At 38.8% G+C, this 23129-nt stretch overlaps 1 protein-coding gene across 1 annotated transcript; it reads left to right on the top strand.

Annotated features, from left to right (window-relative positions):
* LOC109846780 (WRKY transcription factor 55-like) lies at positions 19391 to 22654 on the top strand. The gene is made up of 3 exons (XM_020416027.1): positions 19391 to 19761; positions 19980 to 20111; positions 22216 to 22654. Exons 1-3 carry the CDS (start codon positions 19391 to 19393, stop codon positions 22652 to 22654), a joined length of 942 nt encoding a protein of 313 aa, XP_020271616.1.

Genomic DNA, 23129 nt, shown 5'->3' with positions numbered 1-23129 from the left:
TTTTAGCCCCTATTTACATTTTCAAGACAACATAGGGAGAAACATTTTTTCCAAAACCCAAAACTGCCCTCTCTCTCTCTCTCTCTCTCTCTCTCTCTCTCTCTCTCTCTTCTCTCTTCTCACGCTCAAAGCTCAGTCATCTTGAGAACCCAAATTCAAAACCCTAGTTTTCAGTCCATTAAATCCAGTAAAAAATTCTAATAAAAATTAAAGTAAAATGGCCAAGAATGCTATTGTGGAGAAGGGTGAAGGTGACAACACACAAATAGAATGGGTTCGTCACCAGCGCCGGTTGGCGCGATTGGAGAAGGAAGATTTGCCAAAATTATCCACCTCCACCTCTGCCTCTGCTTCTACCTTCATATCTCCTACCAACGGTTCTCGTCTGACATCCTCTGAGGATGAGGAATACGGCCAAACTAAATTAGAAATTTCTCCATGCTGTCAAGCATAGCAAGCGTCTTCAATGGGATGCTTGCTCCAAGGAGATACAACGACTTAACTAAAAATTAGTGATCTATGAAGGAATTGCTAATCTGATTGACCCCGAAGACCTGAAGAAGAATGTGAAGGCTATTATGGCCTAGACTGATAGGCATACAAAGGCTGCACATAAGAAGAGGAAAATTAGTATTGATTCTATTAATAGGGGTGACGATATTGGTTGCTTCGATTATAACGATGTAACCAATATTAGAAAGGAAACATCTCATATTGCAGAGAGGGTTGTGCAAATGGAGGAAAAAATAGATGAAGTAGAAGAGAAAAACAAGAAGCTACGCAAGAAGAGAAGGAGGTAGAGAAGGAAGAAGGGTAAGAAATGGAAGTTGAGAATGTGGAGAAAGAGAAAGAGAAGAAAGAAGGGGAAGAAGAGGATGGTGAAAAAGAGGAGGAACAAGAAGAGAAGAGAGAGGAAGAAAAGAAGAAGGAAGCTCGTGAAGAAATAATTATAATATCGCACCACAAGGATGATGAGAGGAGGAAAATCAGGTACTACTGTAAGTCTGATGAATGCATATGGGATTTTCTGAAGTCAGATTAGATGACGACGTGGTTAAGCATTATAGCTTGGCTGGCCATACTGCTTATATTGAACTAGTTAATAAAGTAATTAATTTCATGGATCATATAAAGTCTGGATTTGATCCCCACAATGTTTGGAGAAAGTTCAGTTATGAAGTCGTCCCCTGCAAGCAACAGACTGGAATGTTAGTATTTCACAAATTTAATCTTTTTTATTTTATATAGTATTATATATCTAACTTTCTTGCTACTTTATATCATGCAGTTTTAATTGCGGAATTTTCGTTCCCTTATATATGAAGGCTATAATCCACGGGGTTGATACGAATCAAGTAACTACTCCCGATGCTGAGTCTGATGTCATCCATGCCAGGCTAGCAACTAAACTTCTAATAGAAGAATGACAACAGAAGAATCAAGCAGTGACATTTGATAAGGATGAGAGAAAGTTCTAAAAATTGATTGGTTGAACCAAAACTTGTGTGCATATCTGTATTGTGTATATTAGTTTAGTTATGTAAACAGATAATGTGGATGACAAACAATGCAGCAAGCTTGACCTTTATTGTTCTTATTATATTTTCTGGTATTTTTGCTACCATATGTTTACGTTTTGTTTTGATACAACATATATTTAACATGTTCAAATGAAAAGCAACATGTTTATTTGAATGTCAATAGGAAAAGTTAATACTTAACTAATACTTAACATGTACATTTGACAAGTTTACATATTCAGTTGCATAATATCATGTTATAAAGAAGACAGACATATAATAGTGAAAGTTAACATATTATGCTGAAAGTTAACATGTTCATAAGAAAGTTAACATATGCAATTGAAAGTTAACATATATAGCTGATAGTTAACATATTTACGTGAACATTAGCATATAAACCTGAACATTAACATATACACCTGAAAGTTAACATGTACAGATGAGAGTTAACATGCTCACGTGATACGGGTGTATCTTCTCTTTGAAACTTAGCGATCCTCATGGGAGCTTGAGGATAGATGATTCTCATGATAGCATGAGAATAGAGGTGTCAAACAGTACAGTGGAACGCAAGTGAAAGCGTGGAACGAGACGACGAGCAGCAGATTCGAAGAATCCAGTTTTTAGCTCGTGAGTCGACTCATACATGTGCATGAGTCGACTCATCAGGTTGAGTTGACTCATGCCTGTCATGAGTCGACTCACAAAACCCAGTCCTGTTAGCAAAAGTTTCTGACCAGTTGACTCATCAGTTATGAGTCGACTCATATGAGGTCATGAGTCGACTCATAACTGTTCATGAGTCGACTCATCGGAGCTTTCCTGGTTCGTTTGGGTTTCTATTCACGCGTTTTCCTATTGGTTTTAGGCTTGGTTATTTACCAGTTTGCCATCCACGTTTATACACCTATATAAATGATTGTTTTAGGGTTTCTAAATAATCTAAAATCTTAGAAAGAGATTCTAATCTTTGTATTAGGGTTTAGAGAGGATTGAGAGGTTATTCTCGATTCTAGTGAGATTGTGAGAGAGAGATTATAATCTTTTGTTCTTCATAATCTAAAGAAGGTACTTTCCTTCGCCAAACAGAATTATTTTGTGTTTTGGTCGTCTTCTTCTCAACCCACCTTTTGGTAATTCCGCGACCAAAGGGTGCTCGCACGGCAACTCGTATCAAGTTGGTATCAGAGCGATCAGATCCGGTGAAGGGGCATCCTGTGTATGGTCCTTACTCGATCATAGTACAAGAATCTTGGCGAGATCCTTATTTCCTTGGAAGAAGTCCATAAGATAAGGAAGGAGAAGATGGCTGAAGGATACAATTCTACGAGGATTGATGCCTTGGAGAAGCAGATCGAGATGATAGGTTCGACTCTCACACAACTCGTCAGTCTTATCCATGGAGGTGGCAAACAAGGTAAATCTTCTTCGAAGAAAATTATTGAGTCCGATGTGGAAAGAGTAGATTCAAATTCCGACGAGGAGGAGGAGACCGTTAAGGCTGCATTGCATCAAGGGGGTAAGAATTCTTATCAGAACCTGAAGATTGACTTCAAGGTGGAGATCATGTTTATGATGGGAGTGTTGACGTTGAGAGGCTTGATGACTGGATCGAGCGGATGGAGACGTATGTTACTCTTTATGGCTATTCGTCAAAAGAGAAGATAGTGGTCGCGACATTGAAGCTTTCAGGGCACGCGTTGACGTGATGGAAATCCTACTGCAAGCAGGAGAAAAAGGCGGTGTCGTGGAACAAGTTCAAGGAGTTACTGAGGAAGCAGTTCTACCCGGTGGGATTCCTTGAAGAGCATTGGTACAAGTGGTACGGCTTGCGCCAAATGGTCAATCAAACCGTTCAAGAATACACCACAGAGTTCCAGCAGCAGGCGATGGTCCTCAATATTGTGACAGAGGAATATTCCGTGTTTATGAAGTATATGGCAGGATTGAGCGATTACATCCGAAAGGAGATGAAGTTATTCACTGTAGAATCAATTGTAGAGGCGAGCGTGAAGGCTTTTGCCCTCGAGGGCAAGCAAAAGAAGGGCAACGAGGCTAAGGGAGACTCTAAATAGATGGGAGGCGAGTCTAGTGGTTCTCAATCTAAGGAGGAGAAGAAGATGGGTGATCTAGGGAAGGCAAGGCTGGTTTGTAGTCACTGCGAGAAGAAAGGGCACACAGCTGATCGGTGCTGGAGAAGTATCCTCATCTCAAGTCAAGAGGGTTAAAGAAGAAGGAGGAGAAAAAGACATACATGATAGCTCAAGGTCCGAAAGAAGTCCCAGGGATGATAGAGCCCAACAGCAGTTTCAACCTTATGACGGGGAAGCAGACCATGAAAGAGGATGACGACCCGAGAGAGCAACTCTTTGTTCTTAAGTTGCAAGTGAAGACCAGTTTGGTTGATGCCATTGTTGATTAGGGTAGCGAGAAGAATTTGATATCCGAGATATTGGTTCAGAAGCTGGGTCTGAAGACGGTCAAGCATCTGAAGCCCTATCCATTGGGGTAGATTCAAAAGGAGGAGAAACTGAGTGTAGTTGATCAATGCATTGTCAGATTTGCACTCCACAAGTCGTATATTGACAAGGTTACGTGCGATGTCGTTCCATTGGATGTTTGTTAGATTATACTGGGCAATCCGTACTTATGGGATAGATATGCGATCTACAAGAGGCGGGCTCAGAAGTACACCTTCACTAAGGATGGTGAAAAGTTCATATTTCATTCGGCATCTCTTCCAAGGGAGACAAGCTTGGGAATGGTGACGCGAGCGAAGAGACTAGTGAATGCAAGCAAGAAGTTTGTCTCGCTGTGCATTAGATTTCCAGAAAAGCCATCGATAAAAGATTGCAACTTGGGGCGAAAGGTGATTACGACGAGACGTAGGATGAATGAGATGTTTCCGATCGGACGTCGAGACCAGGTTCCTAGCAGGGCTAGATGGTGTAGAAAAGATGGAGGAGCTCAAGAGTTTCCTCAGTAAAAGTTCTAACTTGAACGGAACTTCAAGTTCTTAAAGAGGGGACCCATGATACGGGTGTATCTTCTCTTTGGAACTTAGTGATCCTCATGAGAGCTTGAGGATAGATGATTCTCATGATAGCATGAGAATAGAGGTGTCAAACAGTACAGTGGAACGCAGGTGGAAGCATGGAACGAGATGACGAGCAGCAGATTCGAAGAATCCAGTTTTCAGCTCGTGAGTCGACTCATACATGTGCATGAGTCGACTCCAGTTTTCAGCTCGTGAGTCGACTCATACATGTGCATGAGTCGACTCATCAGGTTGAGTCGACTCATACCTGTCATGAGTCGACTCACGAAACCCAGTCCTGTTAGCAAAAGTTTCTAACCAGTCGACTCATCAGTTATGAGTCGACTCATATGAGGTCATGAGTCGACTCATAACTGTTCATGAGTCGACTCATCAGAGCTTTCCTAATTTGTTTGGGTTTCTGTTCACGCGTTTTCCTGTTGGTTTTAGGCTTGGTTATTTACCAGTTTGCCATCCACGTTTATACACCTATATAAAGGATTGTTTTAGGGTTTCTAAACAATCTGAAATCTTAGAGAGAGATTCTAATCTTTGTATTAGGGTTTAGAGAGGATTGAGAGGTTGTTCTCGATTCTAGTGAGATTATGAGGGAGAGATTGTAATCTTTTGTTCTTCATAATCTAGAAAATGTATTTTCCTTCGCCAAACTAAATTGTTTTGTGTTTTGGTCTTCTTCTTCTCAACCCACTTTTTGGTAATTCCGCGACTAAAGGCTGCTCGCACGACAACTCGTATCATCACGAGAAAGTTAACATGTTCAGGTTAAAGTCAACATTTTTAGCTTAAATTTAATATATTCAGCTGAAAGTTAACATCTTCACTTTAAAGTCTACAGAATTGGAAGTCAACTTGTACAGTTGAAAACCAACATGTTCATCTCAAAGTTAACATAGTCAAATGATAGTTAACATGTTTAGATAAAAGTTATCCAGCTGAAAGTAGTTGTAGCACCAAGATATTTTATAGGAAATACAAACAATATACCCCAGCTAAACAAGTACATTACACAAAACTTCTTACATTCTTACAGTTGATATTGCTTGAGTACACAATAGCATTTTCGTAGTAGCATATTATCATTTTTGTAGGAGCATATTATCATTTTCTTATATCTGAAAGTTAACATGTTCAGCTGAGAGTTATTATCTTCAAATGAAAGTTAACATGTTCATATTAAAGTCAACATGTTAGAATGAAAGTTAACATATATAGCAGAAAGTTAATTTTTCAGCTGAGAGTTAGCGTGTCCAAGTTAAAGTTAACATGTTCACGTTGACGTTAACATATTCGACTAAAAATTAACATATACAGCAGAAGGTTAACATGTTTAGTTGAGAGTTAACGTTTTCAAGTGAAAGTTAACATATTCATGTTAAAGTCAACATGTTTGTCTGAAAGTTAACATGTACAACTTGTAGTTAACTTTTTTAATAAAAAATTAATATGTTCAGCTAAAAGTTAACATATTCACTTAAAGGTTAGCTAAAGAATCTGAATGTCAACGTGTACAGTTGAAAGCCAACATTTTCTTTTGAAAGTTAACATAGTCAAATGAAATGTTAGCTCAAAGTTATTCAATTGAAAGTTTTTATAGTACCAATATATTTAACAGGAAGCAAAAATAGTATACCTCAGCTAAACAAGTACATTGCACAAAATTTCTTATATTTTTATAGCTGATATTGCTTAAGTACATAATATGATTAGTCTTACAGCTTCACAAATTACAAAAATCTTCCACAATATATTATAAAATTCTAGACGACCTATACTTCTCTAACAAAAGTATTGCTGTAAGAAGCAGTCCACCCTAATCACCAATTGGCTTATTGCAAGTTGCTTGATTATGACCCTCAGCTGTGCATCGAGAATATTTTGCTGAAATCATACATCACACAATGCATAGTTTTAAAAATAGTTTATTAATTACTTACATTTCACTGAGAACTTTCTGATTATTCAGAAGCAGAACCCTCTATATTAGCAACAACTTACATGTAAATCTTTGTACAACCAATATTTCGATTGTGCTCAAACATGCACTTCAAATCATCTTCATTATCAACTGAAAAACTCAGGTTCTAGTGCCTCTCAGATTTTTTTAGAAGTAATTTCTGAGGACAATAGCTTCAGAGTTGATTATGATCATTGATTTAGACATTATAAGGTGGGTGCATATATGTATACATGTTAGTGGGTGCATGGTAATTAACCTAATCAATCTTGTCTATATTGTCCTCATCTAGATGAACACCAAAGTACATGGTAATAAGTATACAAAAGATGACAAATTGAGCATTCTTGAGCACCCAAACCGTACTCACTTGCCTCTTGGTGATGAGAGCCTCGTGGGCCAGCTCGACGCTGGTGATGACGATGAGAGTGTGGGAGCCCATGCGGAGGGTGAATATTGGGCCGTAGAAGGCGCGAAGGTCATGGATGTAGTGGATGAAGGGTTTGCTAGATAGTGCAACTTGGAAAAGGTTGCCCACAATAGGCCAACCTTTTGGGTTGGGAGGGAGGTTGATGGCCCTAGAGTTCTTCTTAAAGTGGAAGAGGATAAAGATGAGGAGGGAGAGGGAGAAGATGACACCACCGGTAAAAAAGAGGTTGAGGAAAGGGGCAGAGATGACGATGGAGAGGAGGAGGAGGTAGCCCAGCAATGGAGGGAATCCGTGCTTTTTTCCCTCCATTTTCACCGTCGAATCACATCAATTGTGATGCCAACGATCATGGATCACCAGCTCCATAGGTTAAGGGGAAGGTTTCCTGGGTGAGATGAGGACATTTTCGGTAGCTTATGGAAAATACGTGGAGTACATGGATAAAGGTGGGCTTTTGGGGCTGAGGCACACTTTGTAGCATCTTTTGGGGCTAAATAGTAAGGAAAAAAGATTGGGGGCTGGACCACATCCACTTTATTTTCTTGGGACATTGACACAGTTTTCCCTTTTTTGTTTCACCTTTTATTTAAACAGATACCATAGTTGGTTCTGAGTCTTCTGACCTTACCAAATCAGCTAATGCTTTCTATATGACTATGATCTAGTAATTTTAAAATTTATTTGTCCTCGAATTTTCACCTTCTCACATAGTTGGATAGTAAAATATTTGTTTACTTAAAATGTACACTGAGATGTGCTATAGTCTGGTGGTAAATAGCTACAAAGGGGGTGCTAGTTAATTGGAACATTTTCATGCGAAGTGGAATAATTGTTAAAGTGGAACAATTTTTTACCAATAGGATATTTTAATGGGATAAATATGAACAATTTTATGAAGCGGGGTATTTTGATAAAGTCATGTGGGATAAATATTTATGATCATGAAGTATATATTTATGCATTTTGAGGATACCGATACTCTTTATGTATTTTAAAGTTACAAATATTTATTGATAATTGTTTATGAGAATGTTATTTACTATTAAATAACTCTTGGTTAGACTATAAGATATTAATAATTATTATTATAATATATGTTGTAGGTTTTTTATTTTTTAATTATTATTATAGCGCAGTCTAATTTTTTTTCATATTTTTCTTCATCTTTTTTTTTCTCCCTGAGCCTCATCTCTCAATTTTATTGTTTAGTAAATTATGGATTGACACAATCTTTACTTTTAAATTTATTATATAATTATAATATTTCGTAAAAAAAATATCAGAGATGACTAATAGGAGACGAGATCTAATCTATCGGGGATGGTCTAATGATAGTGATGACCATAGTAGGAAAGAAGTGAATAACAAAATATAAAAAATAAAAATAACAAAATAAATAGGAGTTTTAGCTTTTACCATCTAGTTACAAGCTAAAACTTGGAATAATTTAAGAGACTAGAACTCTCATTTTTGTATGGAAAAATAAAAAAAAGGATAATTTTGTATAATTATCCCAGTTCTAGTTTTGTGAGAGTACTAGTTGACTAACACTATAAAATTTTATTCTACTTTTAGTCCTAGTTGACTAACAATATTAAATTTTATCCCACAAATTATCTTATTTTTAGTTTTGAGTTCTATTTGATTAACTCTCACCAAAGGAATATATGAATATTTTCTTTTCCTCGAATCAAGCTAGAAACGCGGTGAAAATAAAGTGCCTTGGTGAGTTAAAAAGTATTATATCATAATACTGATGGAACTATGTGCGGAAGGGGAAAATCAAAATATATGATAAAATATAGTATCTATACAAAAGAATAATTCGACGTGCTGAAGATCGGTGTTAATCAGATGAAGACTGCCGTAGAGCGACTTGCATCGGCAGTGGAGCGTCTGAACATGAGAGGAGTTCGAAATCATGTTGATGGTCGCCAGCGACGTGATTCGACTCCACATGATGAATTCAACAGCGACAATGACCCTAAGCAAGACCTTGGAGTTGGGAAGAGCACTAAAGAAGTAATAAAGAAAGAAGAATCACCTTCAGAGCATAATATTTTCCGCACGAGGTGCACTGTGATGTAGAAGATTTGTCATGTTATTATTGATAATCACAGTAGAAAGAATCTTGTCTCTCAGCGTATGGTGAATAAGTTAGGTTTGAAGACAGAGAAACACCCACCCCTCTACAAGATCGACTGGATTCACAAGGGCAATGATGTGCAGAATGATGAGATGTGTCGTGTACCTTTTTCTATCGGTCACAGATATTTTAATGATGTGTTGTGTGATGTGGTCGAGATGGATACTTGTCATATGCTTTTAGGTAGGCCATGGTAATTCGATATTAGAGCTACCCACAGAAGTAGAGATAATTTTTATATCTTTAAGAAAGATGGATGCCGAATTGTACTTCTGCCTCTTACAGAAAAGGAGTCAACTAAGATAAAAGCTACTGAGGAGAAGAAACATTTGGTGGAAAACAACAAGGCTTTAGCAGAAAATTTGAAGCAATCTAAAGAGGTCTATGACTTGGTTGTAACTGAAAAAGAAGAACCTATCCCTACTAAAATTTCTCCTAAGGTGCAAGCAATCGTTATGCATGAGATTCATTATGGTGATATGATAGTGAAGATAGATGATATGCATGATATTCTCAAAGGGGTTGAGAGTGATATTACACATATTGATGTTGTCCCGATGGAGGAGAAGGATAAATTAGAGAGAGACAATTGATGATATGTGTGAATTGCGTGCTGGAGGGCTAGAGACAAAGGAGATGAAAGAATTGTGTATGGAGTATGACGCGGGATTTTCTTCCCTAGAAGCAAAGTTGATGAATAATTTTAAAAAGAATTTGATGATACTTCAAGCACTAGAATATGAGAAGCAACATGGAACATATTTTGAGGAGTTTTTGAAGTCAACAGCACATCTACATGCCGTCAATAAAATACACATGATGTCGGAAAGAATAATATATGAATTTGATTCAGAAGAAGTCCTAGTCGAGAAGGTAAAAAAACAAATGAAGAAAATCAATGCTACAAGGCGGATGCAGATCGATGTAGGTTAAGAAAGATATTTATCGATGAAGTTACTATTCAAGCAAATATAAGCTCGAGGACGAGCTTCTTTCAACAAGGGGAGACTGATGTAGGATGCTTAACTGACAATTTCATGGGGGATGCAGACAATCACGAGCTAAATACAGATTTATACGTATTATTGACCTCCGTAAAGAAATGATCATATCTTCCAACTCATAAGGCGGATTCTAACATATTATATATGTAAATTGCCTATCTCGACGATACGGAGCCAACTAGATTATCAGATTTTTAAAATCTCATCAATAATACTTGGTTTTGGCTAAAATCTAAAAATAATTAGCTTTTAGTTTATTTTTAGTAATAAAGTTGAAGTCTATTTAGATTAGGAAATAAATTCAATTTTAGAGTCAAATTAGATTAGGAAACAAATTCAATTTTGATTCATGATTTGTTTTCTCTATTATAGGGAGTATTTTTAGGATAGAATTTGATACTTTCTATTTCTTTGTAATTCTAGTCTTACTATGAGTTTTATTTATTTTTCTATTTAAGAAGAGTCATGTAACCCTAAAGGAGAATAATATCTTTTTATCAATAAAATTACTCTTTTAATATTTTCTTCGTGGATTCGAAGTTCTTCGCGGATTTAGTGATTGTTCTTTGTGGATTCAGAGAACATCCTTGGTGGATTCTGAAGAGCTTACAGTAAAATCTGCAGAAAAATAACTTGGACTTCCAGTGGTCGACCACGAGTGGCGCGACGGTCGACCGCAAACGTGTACGAGATCTGGAAAAGTCTCTAAACTTTTCACGGTCGACCATGAGTGGTGTGGCGGTCGACCACGAGACCCTGTAGTGGATTTATGCTTTTTGTCGTTTTGTCCGGTCAACCGCACATGGCTCTGCGGTCGATCGCGAGTCGGGCTGGACCTGAATTTGGTTTCCTGTTCGCATTGGGTTTGTGTTTTGATATAAATTAAAACACGATTTACTAGGGTTTCTAGTCAGAGATTAGAAATTATACTAAGCATATTAAGAGGGAGAAATTATGAGCAAGTTGAGAGATTTGGTTTAGGGTTAATTTGTGAGTTTTTTGTGAGATTGTAATCATTTGTACTCTCCTTGATTTAGTGGAATCTCCCCATCCTCTCCACATGGACGTAGGCAAATTGTCGACCCACATATATCTCTGCATTTGGTTTGATTTGTCGTATTTAGATTGAATTGTGCTCGTGTGTGGTTGGTTCTCTTCTCCCGTGATCACAGATTCGTTCAGTGTGTGAGCACGTTTCCGCATAGGTGCGTAACAATTGGTATCAGAGATCAGATTTGAGATCTAAGTTTTTTGGATTAGGTGGAGGAAGATTCATCGTGGAAGCTTGGTTCTTAGATTTTTAGGCTTCGGTGGAGATAGTGTTTGGAGTTGCCGTTGAAGATCACGCTTTCCTCGTGTGGTTAGGAGTTCTATTTGGAATCCAATCAAGGGTTCAGTTGGGTAATTCCTCAATCATTTTAAAGTTTGGATTTTTCTTTATAATTTGAAGTTTGTGATTATAGATGAAGAAGTTGGTGAAAGCAGCAAGATGATGGGTATAGTTCAAGTTGAGTTTCAGAACACTAAGATTAGTGTGGTGAAGTATGACAGCAATATCAATTTTGGTTTGTGGATGAACGATATTCAGGATACGCTTAATGCTCAGAATTTGGAGAAGACCATCATAGTCCATGAGAGGCCACCTAAATATGAAGAGTCAGTATGGGAAAAGATGAATAGGAATGCTTGTGAGATGATCAGGTATTGTTTGGAACAGAAGCTGAAATATGATGTGATTGGGGTGACATCTGTAATAAAGATGTGGGAAATTCTCAATAACAAGTACCTTACGAAGAGTGTTGAGAACAGATTGTACTTACTATGTAGGTTATTCAGATTTAGATGTCCAGGGGCACCTCACTAGCAGTTCATGTGAACAACTACACTAAGTTGTTATCGAACTTGGCTAATATGGATGAGAAGATATCGGATGAGTATAAGGCTATTATTCTTTTGGGTTCCTTACCAGATGAGGAGTATGATACCTTTGTGCTTACATTGTTGAACGTGAGATCTTTTATCATTTATAGTGAAGTGACTAACGCCTTAACGAATTATGATTTGAAGAGAAAGGATAAGGAGACTTCTCGCGCTAGTACTTTAGGAGAGACCTTGTCTATGAGGGGAAGAAGCCCATATACGAGAGGTGGCAATAGAGGAAGGTCAAAGTCAAGAGACCATCACAATCTAGGAAAGAATCAATGTGCATTCTGCAAGGAGCAGGGACATTAGAAGAGAGACTGTCCAAAGATCAAGGAGAAGGAGAATAGCAAGAAGAAGGGCCTGAAGGCCAACGAGGTGAATATTACGAAAGGTGACGATTTCGATGATTCGAGCTTTTCTCTATTGATTACTCCGGAGGTGAACCACTTGGATGCATCAAATTGGATGCTTGATTCTGACGTTACTTATCATGTGACTCCTAGGCGAGATTGGTTTTCATCATTTGAGAGACTCAATGGCGGTGTTGTTATCATGGGAAATGATGAATCCTATAGCATTTGTAGGATAGGTACCATGAAGATTTGGATATACGATGGAGTAGTCCATGAATTGAAGGAGGTGAGATTTGTTCCTCAGTTGAAGAAGAATCTTATCTCAGGTAGAGCTTTGGAGGCGAAGGAATTCAATGTGACCTTTGAGGATGCTATAGCAAATGTTACTAAGGGATCTTTGGTGGTGATGAAGGAATTCACAGTCGGAACTTGTATTATCTGAAGGGGAGAATCGTAATTAGCCAGGTTGCTTTAGTTATTTCAGAGGCATGCATTAGCAGACTTTGGCATTATAGATTGGAGCACACATGAGAGAAGTCACTACAGGCGCTGTGCAAGCAGGGGCTATTGAAGGGAACCAAGGGTGGAAAAGTTGAGTTCTGTGAGCACTGTATTCTTGGCAAGAAGACGAAGGTGAAGTTCGGGACAACCATTCATAGGACGAGGGGCATCCTGGATTATGTGTACATAGATGTTTAGGGTCCCACAAAGACTGTATCACTTGGTGGTAGACATTGGTTCGTTACGTTTATTGATGACTATTCTAGACGTTATTGGGTGTACACCATGATGAAGAAGAGTGAAGTCCTAGATATATTTATGAAGTGGAGGAAGGGGTTGGAACTGCAGACTGAGAGAAAGATCAAGACGTTACGATCCGATAATGGTGGTGAGTACACATCAGACCCCTTTCAACAGCTATGTCGAGACGAGGGCATAGAGAGATACTTCACAGTTAGTCATACACCACAACAGAATGGGGTAGTAGAGAGGTTAAATCGGTCTTTACTGGAGAAGATCTGATGTTTGTTGGTGCATAGTGGTTTGGAGAAGATCTTTTGGGCTGAGGTACTTTCATATGCGAGTCACCTCATTAATAGGTTGTTTTCATCTGCGATTGAGGGGAAGACCCATATGGAGATGTGGTCGGGAGAGTCAGCACACGGTTATGGCCAGCACTTAATGTATTTGTGTGCCCTGCATACTATCATGTGAAGACTGATAAGTTAGAACCTTGAGGTAGGAATGCTATATTTGTAGGATTCAAACATGGTGTCAAGGGATACAAGCAATGGGATCCAGTTGATAGGAAGATCGTGCTGAGTAGAGACATCACGTTCGATGAGACTTCTATCTTGAAGCTTCCTAGCTCTCATCAGGTGGAGAGCGACCCGACAGAGGAGATATCGCAGGTGGTGAAGATCGATGCAGTTCCACATTATCCAGATAGTACAGTATCCATTAGAGTGCCAACTGAGGTGACGTCAGGCGAGCACGGCGACGACGAGGAGGATACGGGTACAGTTGTGCATGATCAGGGACCGACGGCTCAGGTTCAGGATTCTATTATGCTTCGGAGATAGAGGAGAGACATGCGGGTGCCAGCACGGTATACTGACACAGTAGTTGCATATGTACTTCCGATGGAGAGTATCAATGAGTTAGTACCTACTACATTCAGAGAGGCCGAGCAGAGTTCAGAGGCTGATTCGTGGCAAGTGGCTATGCAGGAGGAGATGGAGTCTCTTCACAAGAATGATACATGGGAGCTTGTTGAGCTTCCAAAGGGGCGGAAGACAATTGGTTGCAAGTGGGTGTACACGAAGAAGGAGACCATTAAGGGCACTCCATTGAGGTTCAAGGCTAGGCTGGTTGTGAAGGGCTATGAACAGGAGGAAGGTATTGATTATAATGAGGTTTTCTCTCTGGTGGTGAAGCATTCTTCGATTCGGATTTTACTAGCTTTGGTGGCATAGTATGGATTAGAGTTAGATCAGTTGGATATGAAGACGATATTTCTTCATGATGATCTTGATGAAGAAATATATATGACTCAATCATTGGAATTCCAAGCTGCAGGAAAGAAAAACCTGCTTTGCAGGTTGAAGAAATCGCTATACGGTTTGAAGCAGTTTCCTCGATAGTGGTATAGGCGATTCGATGGTTTTATGCTTGGTTATTCATACACTCAGAGCCAGTTTGATCCTTGTGTGTATTTTCACAAGTTGAGCATTGGCTATGTTGATTCGGATTATGTCGGAGATTTGGATAAGCGCTGGCCTACTACGGGGTATGTGTTCACTTTGACCCGTGCGCCGGTTTATCGGAGATGCATCTTATAGTCTACGGTGGCTTTGTCTACTATGGAGGAAGAGTATATGGCGATAACAGAGGCTGTGAAGGAGGCTATTTGGCTTCGAGGATTTTTGGAGGAACTTGGTATATCGCAGCGGCCCATCACTATTCATTATGATAGTATGAGTGCTATCTATTTGGTGAAGAATTAGGTTTTTTATGTGAGGACGAAGCACATTAATGTTCGTTATCACTTCGTTCGAGATGTTCTTGAAGATGGCGATGTGGAGATTGTGAAGGTCCACACGAAGGATAATCCGGCGGATATGCTCACTAAGGTGGTTCTGAGCAACAAGTTTGATCATTATCGAAACTTGTTGCACATTCGTGATTGTTGAGGCCGTTGACGGCCATTTGGATGAACTACGAACGGCTTGATGCACATTCGTGATTGTTGAGGCCGTTGACGGCCATTTGGATGAACTACGAACGGCTTGATCCCTTGGGGGGTACGTAGGCAACCATATTGGTGCAGCCGAGTTTGGAAAGACGACGCATTGGTGCTCTTTGTTTGGTGTCGGCTCAGTTTTAAAAAAACTTCACCGAGGTGGAGAATTGAAGAGCTTACAGGAAAAACTACAAAAAAACGAATTGGGCTTCTAGCAGTCGACCGCGAGTGGCGGGACGGTCGACCGTAAATATGCACGATCTAGACTTTTCGCGGTCGACCGCGAGTGGTGCGGCGGTCGACCGCGAGACCCTGTAGTGGATTTATGCTTTCTGTCGTTCTGTCCAGTCGACCGTACATGGCTCTGCGGTCGACTGCGAGTCGGGCTGGGCCTAAATTTGATTTCCTATTCGCATTGGGTTTGTGTTTTAATATAAATTGAAATACGATTTTTTAGGGTTTCTGGTCAAAGATTAGAGATTGTACTGAGCATATTGAGAGGGAGAAATTGTGAGCAAGTTGAGATATTTGGTTTAGGGTTAATTTGTGAGCTTTTTGTGAGATTGTAACCATTTGTACTCTCCTTGATTTAGTGGAATCTCCCCATCCTTTCCCCGTGGACGTAGGCAAATTGCCGGACCACGTATATCTCTGTGTTTGGTTTCATTTGTCGTATTTGGATTGAATTGTGCTCGTGTGTGGTTGGTTCTCTTCTCCCGTAATCACAGATTCGTTCGGTGTGTGAGCACGCTTCCGCATAGGCGCGCAACATATTCCACGATTATCACTTCCGCGCGCTGCATCAGTTTTCAACACGTGATTATACTCTCATCTTACCTTTTTGATAGACTGAATAATCACGATCCCATTCTTAAAGAATTTGCTATTTCTGTGTAGTTTTTCCTTATGATTTTTTATGTAAGCTTTTGCCTCCTATAGCAAGCACTACTAACCGAATGAGATTATTGAATAAAATTGACTAATTTTTATATGTTGACAAGTTTATTTCACGTTTCTAACCGCCTACAGCCGGTTTATATCTACGGACAACAAGTAGTTAAAGCTCGAAAACCTTCAAAAAAAACTTTGGTGAAATATACGAAATGTTTCTGTTATTCCCCTCCCCCAACCTGCACTCCATGCTGTAGTCATTGGACTCGTTCCCTTCCCCACTTAGAAAAGTTCCAAGTCTCCGAGAAGCTTTTAAAAAATGACAAATAATATTCCAACTTCAAATAGTCTTTTCAACCTAAAGGTCTTCCCGAATACCCAAAACAGGATACATACTTACGGACCATGACTGGGTCTCCCTTCAAGTTTTGTTTACAAAACTTTCTTCAGCTCCACCGTTTGCCAACCATTTGTGCTTTAACCCTTTGCACAAGTTTTATATGTATGCTACAAGTGCCTTCGAATTCGTCATACGTAATTCAAATATTGGTGAATCCAAAATTTAAATTCATAGTTTGCATACCAAAATCCATACCCAAAATTAATATAACATGAATCTTGATAATCCTCGTCTAACCAGATAAAACATGACAACTTTGTTAGTAAAAAAAAATATGCTTTTTTTAAGGGAAAACTGGACATGATTGATCCTAGTATAGTTCGCAATATGGGTGTACATTTGTTTGTAATAATACTTCAGAGTATGACTGTGAATTGCAGCTTAATTTGCAACAGGGGATGCAACCATTTTGTTGCAAACAACCATTTTTGGTGAAATGTAACAAGCTAGTGGTTTTGAGTTTGAGACACATCCTTTCTCTCTCAAACGAAAGTCTCCACAATTTGGGTGCAAACATATTATTATTAAGTTTATGCGGTCCTTCGAAAAAGAATTTTAGCCTCTCAAAGGGGATGGAATGAGAATTTGGGAAGGGTCCTTGCAAGAAATTCAACTTAAAGTAATGGTTTGAAACAAATTTATCCACTTCAGTCAAGAACCCTCTCTAAACCTCTTATGACGTGTGAAAAAAGTTCCAAAATGTTTGAAATCATACTCTTAGACTCTATATAATTTCCACCACAATGCTCCGAACTCTCCCATACCCCATCACTATTCATTATGATAGTATGAGTGCTATCTATTTGGTGAAGAATTAGGTTTTTTATGTGAGGACGAAGCACATTAATGTTCGTTATCACTTCGTTCGAGATGTTCTTGAAGATGGCGATGTGGAGATTGTGAAGGTCCACACGAAGGATAATCCGGCGGATATGCTCACTAAGGTGGTTCTGAGCAACAAGTTTGATCATTATCGAAACTTGTTGCACATTCGTGATTGTTGAGGCCGTTGACGGCCATTTGGATGAACTACGAACGGCTTGATCCCTTGGTGCACGAGATCTGGAAAAGTCTTTGGACTTTTCGCGGTCGACCGTGAGTGGTGTAGCGGTCGACCGCGAGACCCTGTAGTGGATTTATGCTTTCTGTCGTTCTGTCCAGTCGACCGTACATGGCTCTGCGGTCGACTGCGAGTCGGGCTGGGCCTAAATTTGATTTCCTATTCGCATTGGGTTTGTGTTTTAATATAAATTGAAATACGATTTTTTAGGGTTTCTGGTCAAAGATTAGAGATTGTACTGAGCATATTGAGAGGGAGAAATTGTGAGCAAGTTGAGATATTTGGTTTAGGGTTAATTTGTGAGCTTTTTGTGAGATTGTAACCATTTGTACTCTCCTTGATTTAGTGGAATCTCCCCATCCTTTCCCCGTGGACGTAGGCAAATTGCCGGACCACGTATATCTCTGTGTTTGGTTTCATTTGTCGTATTTGGATTGAATTGTGCTCGTGTGTGGTTGGTTCTCTTCTCCCGTAATCACAGATTCGTTCGGTGTGTGAGCACGCTTCCGCATAGGCGCGCAACATATTCCACGATTATCACTTCCGCGCGCTGCATCAGTTTTCAACACGTGATTATACTCTCATCTTACCTTTTTGATAGACTGAATAATCACGATCCCATTCTTAAAGAATTTGCTATTTCTGTGTAGTTTTTCCTTATGATTTTTTATGTAAGCTTTTGCCTCCTATAGCAAGCACTACTAACCGAATGAGATTATTGAATAAAATTGACTAATTTTTATATGTTGACAAGTTTATTTCACGTTTCTAACCGCCTACAGCCGGTTTATATCTACGGACAACAAGTAGTTAAAGCTCGAAAACCTTCAAAAAAAACTTTGGTGAAATATACGAAATGTTTCTGTTATTCCCCTCCCCCAACCTGCACTCCATGCTGTAGTCATTGGACTCGTTCCCTTCCCCACTTAGAAAAGTTCCAAGTCTCCGAGAAGCTTTTAAAAAATGACAAATAATATTCCAACTTCAAATAGTCTTTTCAACCTAAAGGTCTTCCCGAATACCCAAAACAGGATACATACTTACGGACCATGACTGGGTCTCCCTTCAAGTTTTGTTTACAAAACTTTCTTCAGCTCCACCGTTTGCCAACCATTTGTGCTTTAACCCTTTGCACAAGTTTTATATGTATGCTACAAGTGCCTTCGAATTCGTCATACGTAATTCAAATATTGGTGAATCCAAAATTTAAATTCATAGTTTGCATACCAAAATCCATACCCAAAATTAATATAACATGAATCTTGATAATCCTCGTCTAACCAGATAAAACATGACAACTTTGTTAGTAAAAAAAAATATGCTTTTTTTAAGGGAAAACTGGACATGATTGATCCTAGTATAGTTCGCAATATGGGTGTACATTTGTTTGTAATAATACTTCAGAGTATGACTGTGAATTGCAGCTTAATTTGCAACAGGGGATGCAACCATTTTGTTGCAAACAACCATTTTTGGTGAAATGTAACAAGCTAGTGGTTTTGAGTTTGAGACACATCCTTTCTCTCTCAAACGAAAGTCTCCACAATTTGGGTGCAAACATATTATTATTAAGTTTATGCGGTCCTTCGAAAAAGAATTTTAGCCTCTCAAAGGGGATGGAATGAGAATTTGGGAAGGGTCCTTGCAAGAAATTCAACTTAAAGTAATGGTTTGAAACAAATTTATCCACTTCAGTCAAGAACCCTCTCTAAACCTCTTATGACGTGTGAAAAAAGTTCCAAAATGTTTGAAATCATACTCTTAGACTCTATATAATTTCCACCACAATGCTCCGAACTCTCCCATACCGAACTCTACAACTATTTCTCCTCAACTTGCACCCTTATATATGTTACAAAATTACTAAATATTAGCTAGAAATTAGCCCAAATTAATACAACATCCATGGACAGAGCCATATCTCAAATCCTTGATGCATGCAAACTCACCCACGAACTCGAAGCAAGCCTCCCACACTTAGCAAACCAGCACCCCTCCCTCCTCAAAACCTCATGCGAAAACATCGTCGCCGCCTTCAACAATGCGATCCATGAGATCAACACTCAACAACAACAAATTCAAGCCATGGATTTCTTCAGTCCAAGATCGATAGAGGAACATAACAATCCTTTTCCTTTAGGATTTGATGCTGGTTGTGAAATGCCATTTCTTGGGGTTAGCGGCGGCGAGGCAGTGGTGGACGGATCGTCAGCCTCGTCAGCCTTTGGCCGAAGACCGGGTGGTGGGTCCACGGGTCAGAGGCAGTCGAGAAAGAGGTATGAATTCAAACTTTAGGACGTTGATATGTTCACATATGGTACATGGAATTTTCCTTGCGTGTGGTCGTGATAATGATGGGGGAAACTGCTAGTGAAAGTGCAAATTAAGCATGTTCACATACTATTAAAACTTAGAACTTTGTATTAACACTCATTAATTAGAACAAAATTTATTCAATACTAATAATTTCAAACCTTTGTATTTGAATTTGAAGGAGGGAGAATAGAGGGATGACGACGGTTAGGGTTCCAGCGGTGCGCACGGGGAACATGGAGAACCCGCCGGATGATGGCTATACATGGAGGAAATATGGGCAAAAGGATATTCTTGGATCAAGATTTCCAAGGTAACTAGTATTGATTTTATTTTATAATAATCTCTCTCATTGTAGGAAAGATTCATAATTTTGAAGGATATGCATGATTCCTATATATCCGTATCGTAAACCCTCTTATGCAGACTAGTAATGATAATTAAATCAGGCTTAGAAAGTTTAACTCTTCTTAAAATTAGGGGTTTCAAAATAATTAAAGTTGGAAATATGCACGCCATCCTTCAACTTAAAAATGATAAAACATATGGACTATATACATAGGATCTAACAATATATATTAAAAATGTTAATCAGTTAACATTTCATGCATGGGGTTTATAAGCAATCAGACTTAATTTTCCCTTGCTATGTAATTAAAATTTTTTTGCTGGTTTTCTATGGAATTAATTGATAGGTGGCATAAATTATTCAAGTTCTTTTAGAAATTTATTTTAAATTAATAATCTTCATCATAGGCTTTATAACACCAACAAAAACTGTTAATATCACAGCAACTATAAGACTAGTACTCTTCACATGCAAAAAAAACCTATATTCAACTTATAAATCATCCATGTGTAAAATTCAAAATACATTCGGAAATGCTTACATAACGCACCACTAATAATTGTTTAAAAATCTAAAATAGGATTATAACAATTTTTCAATATGACATATGGATGTTGTATAATACCATCAACATATAATTAAAGTTGGAAATATGCACGTTATCCTTCTAGTTCAAAATGATACAACGTATAAAAATGTTAATCGATCAGTTAACATTTCTTGCATGGCTTATGAGCAATCAGACTTGATTTCCGGTGCTATATAATTAGTTGATAGGCGGCATAAATTATTCAAATTATTTTGGTAATTTATCTCAAATTAATAATCTTCATCATAGGCTTATAACACCAACAAAAAATGTTGATATCACATGCACTCAAAGACGAGTACTCTTCACATGCAAAAAAAATCCCCTATTTTCACTTTAGAAATTTGTAATTCTCTCAACCATGGATAAAATTCAAAATACATCGGGAAATGCTTACGGTTAGGGGTGAGCACGGTTCGGTTCGGGTCGGTTTTTACCAAAATTTGAACAACCGAACCGAACCACCTATAATTCAAAACCGAACCGAACCGTTGCAAATCGGTTCGGTGCGGTTCGGTTCGGTTCGTTCGGTTCTAAATTTCATCAAGTATAACAATCAAATGCACAAATATTGCTTGTCCCAAGAGATAATTTGTATATATTTGTTTTCATATGCGCCCAAATGCAAATCATTTGAGCCACGGCTAAGATACTTAAGCGTCGTGCACACTTGAATCAACAACTAACCCAAGGGACAACATACACAGAAGTGCTGAATTGAGTGATTAAATGGGGAAAATCTAACTCAAAGGGCACTAACATACTCCAACAAGAAGCGCCCATTCCACCTACTTCATGTTCAATTCAAAGACAACAGAGGAAATTGAAGAAAAATTAATACTACGTACCTTGAGAGTAAGGGTCGGGGTCTTGGAAGAAGAGAGAGCGAGAGAGAGGGATTGAGGCCGAGCGAAATGGGAAATTGGGAATGAGTAGCGGCGACTGGGATTTGGGAATGAGAGGAAATGAAGTTAGGGTTGAGGGTTTGGGATGGGTCGGGTAAACGCGAACGGGTTTGAAAGTTTTGGGAATATATTCGGTCGGTTCGGGTCGGGTCGGTTTGAAAAGTTGTCAACCCGATCCGAACCGCCTTACTCTTAAAACCGCTTTTTTCGGGTCGGTTCGGGTCGGTTCGGTCGGTTTTTTCGGTTTGAACCGAACCATGCTCAGCCCTACTTACGGTAACACACCACTAATCAGTTTTTTTAATCTAAAATAGAATTAAGATTTTTATCAATATGACATATATATGTTAATTAAGTTGCATCATACACCAATCAAATTGAACAGCGATATGTTATCTAATGTCAATATGATCTACAACAAGCAAGAGAGAAACTTACTCAAACCATCAAAGATATATATGCATGCGTGACATCAAATAAAAAACAGTTTTGACATAAAATAAAAAACAATCTCACATCAAAACTTCATCTCTAAAACTTTAACTAATCAATCCTTGCCCGTTTCCCCACGCAGAAGCTACTTCCGATGCACCCACAAGAGCTTCTACGGGTGCGATGCAAAGAAACAAGTCCAGAGGCTCGATGAAGACCCTTACACGTACGAGGTCACCTACTGCGGTGATCACACGTGCCACACCTCCACAACTCCTCTCGTTCTTCCGTCATTGCTCACCAACAACGATCCCCAGCCTCAAACCTCAGCATTGATGTTCGACGCAATTGCACAAATACCGCAAGTACCCCCATCCACCTCTATTCAGCTCGGCAGCACTTGGTTCGATGCCGGCAGGGATGAAGCCGGAGCGGGCCAGGTGGTGGGCCCGTCAGAGTGCCCCGTGGCGGATTTGGCGGATGTTATGTTTAATTCAGGGAGTAGTGGGAGCAGCATGGATGCCATTTTTTCATTGAGGCAGCAACATGATCAGAGTTGGCCCAAGGATAACGAGGAGTAGATGGGATTAATTAGTTAATTGATGCTTAGAAGGCTAATAGCATTCATCTGGATTATAACTTTGTTGACGACAGCTATCAAAAGAATTTTTTTTTTTTGACAACATTAGAGAGATGATTCAATTCTTTTTTTGTAGAAAATTTACGGAATTTCATTTTGTAAAAGAAAACTCAGATGTATCTAACTTAATGTCATTGAGATTATTTAAAATTGAGTTTTCAGAGGAGATATCACTTTCTAAATGGCTAAATTATCAAATTGGTATTTTTTTCACTTACTAGTTTGGTATTTTTTTTTCTTCTAACTCCGACAATGTTTTGATGGTAAAACTCAATCTTTGATACTAATTAGACCCATTTCATCACGGCCGGTGAATTTGAACCAATAAAAAACTCGATGCATTAGTGAGTAGTTGACATGGCAGGGATCATGTAATTTTCACATGCTTTTCTCCTTCCTCTATTTAAACTTGGAGC

This window comes from Asparagus officinalis, chromosome 7 (genome assembly GCF_001876935.1).
Source record: "Asparagus officinalis chromosome 7, Aspof.V1, whole genome shotgun sequence".
Lineage (NCBI taxonomy): Eukaryota > Viridiplantae > Streptophyta > Magnoliopsida > Asparagales > Asparagaceae > Asparagus > Asparagus officinalis.
The sequence above is the reverse complement of the archived record's forward strand: the minus strand, read 5'-3'. Positions and strand labels throughout refer to the sequence as shown.

Bases quoted from the DNA above. Each gene is read 5' to 3' on its own strand.
- LOC109846780 (XM_020416027.1), top strand. From the start codon at position 19,391: ATGGACAGAGCCATATCTCAAATCCTTGATGCATGCAAACTCACCCAC. The intron at 19,762-19,979 runs GTATGAATTCAA...TTGAATTTGAAG, and splicing joins CAGAGGCAGTCGAGAAAGAG to GAGGGAGAATAGAGGGATGA. The intron at 20,112-22,215 runs GTAACTAGTATT...TTCCCCACGCAG, and splicing joins CTTGGATCAAGATTTCCAAG to AAGCTACTTCCGATGCACCC.